The sequence below is a fragment of the Choristoneura fumiferana genome, chromosome 11 (assembly GCF_025370935.1).
Source record: "Choristoneura fumiferana chromosome 11, NRCan_CFum_1, whole genome shotgun sequence".
NCBI classification, from domain to species: Eukaryota; Metazoa; Arthropoda; class Insecta; order Lepidoptera; family Tortricidae; genus Choristoneura; species Choristoneura fumiferana.
Genome location: NC_133482.1, coordinates 17,032,505 through 17,042,019, shown reverse-complemented (window position 1 = coordinate 17,042,019; position 9,515 = coordinate 17,032,505). Strand labels below are relative to the sequence as shown.

The following is a 9,515-nucleotide window of genomic DNA, read 5'->3' as shown; positions in this document are numbered from 1 at the left end:
TAGATGTTAAACACTAACATCTGGTAGCATGGTGAACGATTGTGTGGCCCTGAAGATGAGCTCGAAACGCGTCAGTGTGATCTGGTGGTGGTGATAGATAGGTTTGTGTGATTTGTGTGTGTTCTTACAGTGTGGAATGGAGGAACTGCATGAACACGCATTTCTTGCATAAACGTATAAGGTCGCGGGTTTTTTTATCGAACAGCTGGACAACGAACAGGCGGGTCACCTGATGGTAAGTGATCACCGCCGCCCACGGACACCTACAGCATTATTAGGACTGCTGGTGAGCAAAGAAATTGTTTCAATTCATTAAGCATCAAAATCATCAGTGCGGGCCTTGATAAACATAGACAAAGCGTGATATAAACGTGGCAACCGTAACAGTATTCTAAAAGCGTTATACTGGATACGCAAAGCATTGTAAGCCCTAAGCTTTGAGTATATCTGACCCACAGACGCGTGAACAGTATGCAGAACGCTTTAGAACAGAATGTAATGCTATTTAGGTATGTCAAATTAGTACTTTCCGATCGAGCATTTGGCTTAGGAGAGTTTCGGCGTTAAATTGAGGTTTTGGTTTAGTTTCAATTTCAGTAGACAATCTGCTGAAACCAGAATCCAAATCGAAACTGGATCTCTATGCTTTTGTGCTGCGTATGGCAGCTATTGACCTGTTTTTAACCCCCGACGCAAAATGAGGGGTGTTATTAGTTTCACCGCTATGGGTGTCTGTGTGTCTGTCTGTGGTACCGTAGCTCTTAAACCGTTGGACCGATTTGAATGCGGTTTTTTTTATTTGAAAGCCGGTTTTCTAGCGATGGTTTTTAGACATGTTTTATCAAAATCGGTTCAGCCGTTTCAAGATCATGCTCGATCATGCTCGGCTCGTGCGTTGTGGTCATAGTTCATACTAACCACTATTCGCTTCGCTCGTCGTACCTAAATTTTTCTTTTCTTCGGCATATCACGATGTGCCCGGTATTACAGAGCTAGGAACATCGACGAATACGTTGCTCTAATCCAGGGATGGGAAAACTGCGGCCCGCGGGCCATCTCCGGCCCGCTAAGGCTTGAAATCCGGCCCGCGACCATCATACAAAAACAAAAGGGAAGATTTCGTATTGTTAGAAATCTCATTCTCAATGACAATGGCCAGCTTGCATACAACAATCACGCATTGTTTCGAAAATATTGAACAATAAATTAGTGTTTCAGAAAATACATATCAATATTTTTATTTCAGTAAATAACATAGCCAAAAATGCAAACTGGCCCGCCATATAGTATTGGATCGCGAAGGAAAAAGTTCTGCTCTAATTGATCTGCCGTATTGTTTCTCGTCTCACATCGTGATATGGCCTGGCCAACATTTAGGCATATCATGAAATGGCGCCAGGAATTTCGTGATCTGGCGGATTTTACGATCGGTCGCCGACATTCACAAAGTGGAAAAATACTGAGTCACGAGCGTATCGTGTAGCAACTTGACAGCAAATAAAAAAATATCACGGGACAATTCACACCAATTGACCTAGTCCCAAAGTAAGCTTAGCAAAGCTTGTGTTATGGGTACTAAGCAACGGATAAATATAATTATATAGATATAGATACATACTTTAATACATATTATAAATATATTATTAAATACATATCATAAAAATGTGCTTCAGTTGTTTTATGCGGCAAATATATGTGATGCCAACACTGTTTATTTTATTTTTGTTATTTGTTTTATATTTTGACGACCAGATGGCCAAGTGATTAGAGAACCTGACTACGAAGCTTGAGGTTCCGGGTTCAATTCCCGGACGGGGCTGATATTTATGTTATAAATAACACGAATGTTTGTTCTCGGGTGTAATGTTGGATGTTTAATATGTATTTAAGTATGTATTTATCTATAAAAGTATGTTTATCCGTAGCCTAGTTTGCTTAGTTTGGGACTAGGTCAATTGGTGTCAACTGTCCCGTGATATTTTATTTATCTACCTAAGTTGTAATTTTTAATACTTACTTATATAAATAAATTAAAAATAACACCCCTCTTTTGCGTCGGGAGTTAAAAAAGTGAAATTGCGATACCAATAGGACGAGTGACTTGCTTCTTTGACCTTTGGCTTTTGTGACAAAGTGCTACTATGCCAAATGTTGGTCGTTTTATTTTTCCGGTGAGTACCTACCGAAAATATTGCAGTTATTAATAAAGTAATACTATGATTAATTAATTAGTTACCTATTTTTGGAATCTGCAAGTGTGATTTACGAGGAAGAACTTTTTTTGAAAGCCTTTGGGACCCAGTGGTTTGACCTAATAGCCTCTCAAGTAGAGGATCGTGGGTTCAAACCCAGGCTCGCATCAATATTTTTTTTTAAATTAAAGTGCGAAATTACATTTGAAAATCACATTGAAGAAAACATCGTGACATCTGAAAAGGAAAATCTGTACAAATCTGCGATGCAAATCAAGTGTGTGTGAAGTTCGCGATCCGCACTTGGCCCGCGTAGGAACTACGGCCATTTTTTTTTTGTTTTATGTTAGGATAATAAATAAAATTTTAGTCGATTCAATTTATTATTAGGTTTATAAAATAGACAACATTTCATCACATATTTATTGATTTAAACAGTCACAATCACATTTTAATATCATTAAAATTACAGTCAGTCGTGTTTTTGTCTTACCTAAACAAGACCTTATTCATTTTAACTTACAATAAACAACAAGATTTTTTAACATTAATATCTTTACAATCTCATAAATGTAAAATTTTACAGTTTTTTATTTTATTTGGACGGAGACCAAAAACTTGGACTACCTACCGGTAAATGGTAGTTAACCATACAAAACGACGAAATTCAAGATTTTTAAGGGTTTTTCTTCATCTGTCTGTCTGTCTGTCCGTCTGTGAAGATATTTTTTCTCAGCAACGCGTGGAGACATCAAGTTGTAAATATATGAAATACTAACGTCTGCTACCATTTAAAGCAGAAAAAAAATACAATCAATCAAATAATTTGTTTGTGAAGAATAGGTATACACATAATATAATAATTAAGCTGGATGATGGATAGATTATATAAAATTAGTTCAGCTAATGTTCTGCCTCAGGGCGTACAAATATTTTCTTACATCTGATATGCTTATTGACGTTAAGAACAGTTGTCATTTAGGTATTCGCTAACTGAATAATAAGCTTTTTTTAACTTAAAATCACTTCACTTAAGCCATCTTAAATTCCGGCACAGTTTCTTTTAACTTAAAATCGTCCGGTAGGTTATTAAAAATTACTTATGGTCCGGTGTGGTGTCTAATTTTTTGAACTCCATCCTTTATAACCAACTTTAAAAAAGAGGAGATCCTCATCCTCAAGTTTACGGAATATATTTGTCTTATAAAACTAGTTATCAATTCGTTCTCGCATACCAGGACAACGGCTTAAAATATTTACTTTATGTACAATTTTCTCTCTTAACTTTTATTTAGGAAACAAGGGATATGGAATAAATGCAAAGTTTTTGTTATTGTATCAATTTAGAGCCATGAAAACATTTCAAACAAACGATAGGTACTTACACTTTTTTCGTAGACAAAATTACAATAAATTATTATTTTAATTCTCAGTGTATGAAACGAACGCAATTTCATTTAAAAATTTATATTCCTATTATCTCGAAAATATGATTTATGTTTATTATTTAGTTTTTATTAAATTTCTTTTTCTATACTGAAACTAGTTAACAAAGGATAATTACGCCGGTCCGTCCATATCACAACTGTGTGCTCCTGCCGTCACTCGGTGGAGATTCTATTTTAATTTGAAATCATCAAAATTAACATCAAGTGAAGTAAGTACATGCCCGTTCGAAGAATTTTACATATACAAAAAAATTGACTTATTTTGTCGAGCGAAGTCCCTTTAACCCAGGTCTCTAGCGACATAATATGCAGATAGTTAGATAGTTAAAAACTTCATTTGTCCATAATGTCGTCAGACGTTAGTCCTCTAGTAAACCCCTGGCTAATTAGAAATAAATTAACTATTTTTTGAATACCCGCTGTTACCCGTAACTTCGTCTGCGTAGAATTCACCCACGCTATCCCGCGGGAACTACGCAATTTCCGGGACAAAAAATATCCTATGTCCTTTCCTGGGACTTAAACTACCTGTAAACTGAATTTTATTTGAATCGGTTCCGCGGTTTAGACGTGATAAGGTAACAAACAAACAGACTTACAAACTTTCGCAATTATAATATTAGTGGGGTTGGTAAGATTGAGCTTCAAAGTCAATCAGATCGCCTGTTAAAGATTAAACTACCGCAGATACGTCAATAAGCTTTAATAGATAATTATCGGATTCCATTAAATTCCTGTTGATGTATCTCATTGAGGCAAACAGCGAATATGACCGGACTATTATAAATTAAAATAAAACGATTTTAAAATTAGAATCCAGAACTTCAGAACATTATTTGTGCCTTATTTGCCCTTACAACCTTTTTTCTACCACTTTTCTCAGAGGTGCGAAGTTTTAGAGAGGAAAACAAAACCATCACACAAACCTAAAACAAGCACACAAATAAATATTTCCCATACCCAATATGGTTATTGTCGGTAAAACTTTTTGAGTAAATTCTTACTTTAATATGTGTGTATGTACTTAAACCCCTTTATTGTAGAAAAGTAAAGAAGGAAACACTAAATTAAAGCATTTCTACTAGGCTACTAGTAATCATTTGAGTAGAGAGTCGTCCATTTGAAAATATTCTTGCCCAAAGCTGTAAAAGGTTAAGGTTTTGGGCTAAAACAATAAAAGGCAAAGTCACAAGTGCTCTATAGAATGAGGTAGTAGGTATAAGTACTGCTATTATTTTTAGGAATACGCTATTTTCTTTTTTCTTTGCCAATTTGACGTAAGTACCGTCGTTATGTCCTCGACACAAATTTAATTAAATGCGTGGTATTCTGAGTCATCTTGTGTTACGACTTGTAAAACGATTCCAAGGTTTATTTTGGAACATTTCGTTTTTTTGTTTTCTTCGGTAATATTTGAAGTCCTTTTATAATGAAAGCTTTTTATCTCTTTCAAAGCAAAACTTAGATCAATTTGCTAGATTCTGATTATATAAAAAAATACCCTTAGTCGCTGAGTACAATACACTTTATTCCATTCGTCGACTTTTACAAAAAATAGTTTAGTTTTTCACAATTCAGAAGAAGAAGAGCAAACTAACTTAAGTAACTATATCTGTGTTAGTAACATTGTCAGTTCAAATTTCACTATGGCATAACCGATTATTATCAAACATAAAATATATTATATACTATAGTACCTAATAATCATCGCAGAAAATTCACTTTTTTACATGAGAAAATCGCATCGAATGATAAACTTATAACACCCCTCTTTTTAAAAAACAGATAACTATGTCATACAAAAGCAGCTGTTGTGCTTGTTATTGTTACAAAAGAGAAAGGTAATAAGGTAATGTTTCAATGATAAAAATCACTCAAATTGTAAATCACTTTGATTCAATTTGTAAAAAAATATATTAAGTAATCGATGAAATAAATTGCACATACTTTTCTTTTTCAACTTACAAACTCATTCAAAATCCATACACACTTTTACAAATAACTTAACAATTATCTACATAATTTTAATTGACAACATTTAACTACCTATGTTCACTAGATAAATTAATGAGTTCCTATCTAGTTTGCGGATTTGTTTTATATATAAAAAATGAAGCATGTCGTTTTTAACTTTATATTATAAATATTAAACTTAACTAGTTGCTCAATCACAAACGATTTTTATTAAATAACAGTTTTTTATTGATTTAGTCCTATAAAATTAATATATTTGTTACGGGATCTAGGCCGCTATTAGCTTTAATAACTCATTAATGAATAATACTCGTCTTCCCAAGATCATGATGCATGTAACTGCATTGAAATATTGGTGTAAGGTGGAACGAAACGCAATGAGTGAAAGAGATAGAATGAGAGAAATACTGACGAAAAGCGAGATGCAAGATATTTGAGATTGAAGGATGTACGAAAGGCATAGAAATAGGTTTTTAGTAAGTAAAAAACAGATAAAAATAAATGCATTATGGCGGAATCTGAGTTTCAATCCTTACATTGCGAGCTCAATAAAAGTAATGATAGTTTAGAACCCGTAACAAATATCTTTTTAATAAAGTGAGCACTATTTACAGTCAGCTAATATTCAAAATAAATTATAATTTTCATTTATATCCACATGAAACACCTTATCTTATCATCCTTAAACGAATGTTCAGCTTCTGTTAATTTGACCATTTTATCTATGACAATTTCATTTGCCGCACAGAGACAAAACATGCTTACTCGTATTACAACATAATTTCTTCGGGTTTTCAAATTTGAAATTTCTTTATAAATAAGGTCAGTTAAGGTCAGTCAAATTAAATGTTGTCAATTGCACCCAACACAATCGTTAAAATCACACGATTTACAAACGCTCACACACTTTATTCAAACGATTGCAAAGTTTTACAAATTTAAATGCAGCTCTCTTTGACCCTCCGGCTGGTCGTGACGACTTCTGGCCGGAACCTCGCTGAGGCAATGTCCGCGCTCCGAGCGGTGACCCCTCTGTTCACCACCGATATACTCTGTGAAGACTGGAAAACAAGATCTTATTACAATTTTAGTATACACCCTGGGTGATCGAGATTCAATTGGAATTTTCATGGTTTAATCGTGTTTTTAGGAGACGTATTTAATTGAACTCTTACCATCAGGAGACCCATTTGCTCGTTTGCCATCCAGTCGAATAATAATTATTGCGGCTGATAATTTTACAAAAACAAAAGCATTATAGTTCAATAACACGCATTTCCTAGAGATAGGAATAAACTAGATCGATTCTTTCGGGAGAAAACTCCCACATAGCAGATTTCTTTGAATCTTTAGAGCCCTTTCTGAAATCCCCGAAATATATAAATTACAAGAATTGCTTGCTTAAAAGTACGAATAAGATATTATTTCTGATACTAAACTGATGCTTGTCAATTCGTCTACGAAGAATTCGCTATCGCGCTATTCCGAGATAAAACAAGTTTATGTTCTTGTCGACAAACATACAATACAATACAACTACTCTTTATTGTACACCAAAATAGTGAGCGATACAGAAAGCAGGTATATAGAGAAAATTACAACATACCTACCTACTCTTGCATTTATAATTTAGTTACATTTTGCTTTCATATTTAGTAGCTACAGTAAAACTAAAAACACGGCAAAAATTTAAAGTGTGTCTGATTTACATTTCAAATAAATAATAAATTTCAAATAACCTAACCATCAAAAAGTTAGAAAACACCCGACTTTTTCACTTCAAAGTTCAATACTTATCTCAAAAAAGGCAAAACCGATTTTGACGAAACATGTCTAAGAACTATTGCTAGAAAACCCGATTTCAAATAAAAAAACCGCATGCAAATCAGTCCACCAGTTTAAGAGCTACGGTGCCACAGACAGACACACATAGCGGTCAAACTTATAACACCCCTCTTTTTTCGTCGGGGGTTAAAAATAGGTCCGTTCACAGTGACAAAGGATGGATGGACAAGAGACGTGATAAAATAGAAACTTTTTACAAAGCATTTTATCATAAAAAAACGTTATTATGATCTCGTTTGTATTAACATAGTACTTAAAATTAAGATAGAAATATGAGTACCTAATTATAGAAAGGTAAAATTATTCTATATATCCTCTTACTGTACATAGTATTTTCTTTTCCAGTTAGTCAGTCATAAATTGACTGCCAACTCGGTGTCAGTTGGAAGTATTTTTGGCTTTAAAATATAGCCTCTGAACAGAAATGTTTGAAATTCTAAACGTAAACAAATTTGGTTGATTAAAACTCAGTTTCTAATAATTATCAATCAATACATCCATCGCTACTCCTTACTAACATATAAGTGCGAAAGTAACTCGTGCCCTCCCGTTCTGAGAGGAGGCCTGTGCCCTAAAAATAAATTAAACTGCTTATTAAAACTGCATGAGATGATGTTGATGAAAGTCACTCTCTCTATTTGTCTATCTGTCTTTGTATTCCCTCTAAAAGCTTTCACCCCTGCACCGATTTAGATGAAAGTTAGCATGGAGATAGTTAGAAACCAGATAAGAACATATAATATAGTATGAGAACTGCATAAGTCCCGGGATAGCGCTAATGAACTTCGGCAGACTAATATAGACACTATCTGCCTGTCGGTATGTGATCTCTACGAACTCTTTATACCTACTTTTTCAGTTATATTATTATAATCCGGCTTCGTACGGGTGTGGTGGGAGAAACGGGTGAAAAATGTGAAGTTTCTTTGCAGCACGTAGCTCGATCCCTTTTGCATCTTAATCTCTAACTTTTATTTGATTGAAATAACAAATGTCAATGTTCGGGTATGCAGGTGTTCCGTAAAGAAAAACAAGATATAACTCGAGAAAAGTTAATTTGAAAAAAAAAAAGTCACCTAGAATTAAAAAGGGTAGGTTAGTAGGGTTAGATAAGGATGACTGCTTGTTTGTTTGCGGGTTTGTTGCTATTTAACATACGCAACATTCAGTATCTACCAGTGGCGTGGCGTCAGATATTTTCTTTGGAAAGCCGAATCAAAGATCGCTTACGTCTTTCATAAGTTCTGTATATCTTGTTGTTCTATTTTGTAAATATTGGGCAAGCCTGTGGTATCTTATATCTTTAAATGGACCATTCTCGTATAGTAAAATGTTTTATCATAATCGGTTCAGCCGTTTTTGAGACATTGAAATTTTAAGTGACAAAGTCGGGGGTTTTCCAACTTTCTCTTGGTTAGGTTATTAATCCATTATACATGGTGTTCCATTATAGCATTCTTTCGCTCCATGCTTTTACGTCGGGACGTGGAGTGCGCTCCATTTTTCAATGTCGCGGAATCCGACGCGGGTGAGGTATTCTACATGTAACATAATATATTTCGTTTGTGAGGGTATTGTTAAAAGTCAGAATAAAACGGGGGATTTTGAAATGAAACCAATTCGAATTTTGAATATTCGCGCGTCTAATACATAAATATAAATATCACGGGACAATTCACACCAATTGACCTAGTCCCAAAGTAAGCTTAGCAAAGCTTGTGTTATGGGCACTTAGCAACGGATAAATTATAGTTATATATACAGATACATACTTAAAAACATATTAAACACCCAAGACCCGAGAACAAACATTCGTATTTTCATACAAATATCTGCCCGACAAACCCGAATTTTTTTTTGATCGATGTTAACTTTAAATAGTGAAGTAATTTTTGAAAAAAAAAAACACAATTACGTCACTGTAGTTTTTTTTAGAAGTGCGATGGATGTAAGTTTTTTTTCCTAGAATTACAATTCTATTTGGCGCTAATTTTTCAACTGAGGCTAAAATGCGGTGGATTGCGTTACGCTCTGTGCGTCACAGTGACGCTGTGCG

At 34.4% G+C, this 9,515-nt stretch overlaps 1 protein-coding gene across 1 annotated transcript in view; it reads right to left on the bottom strand.

The window, feature by feature from the left end:
• Window positions 1-5,556: 5,556 nt before the first annotated feature.
• Window positions 5,557-9,515, bottom strand: part of LOC141432873 (neural cell adhesion molecule 2-like) — a 141,338-nt gene continuing 137,379 nt past the window's right edge. The window contains exon 17 of the mRNA XM_074094683.1: window positions 5,557-6,675. Within this exon, the coding sequence (XP_073950784.1) occupies window positions 6,553-6,675 (123 nt within the window). The 3' untranslated portion in view covers window positions 5,557-6,552. The remainder of the gene's footprint in view (window positions 6,676-9,515) is intronic.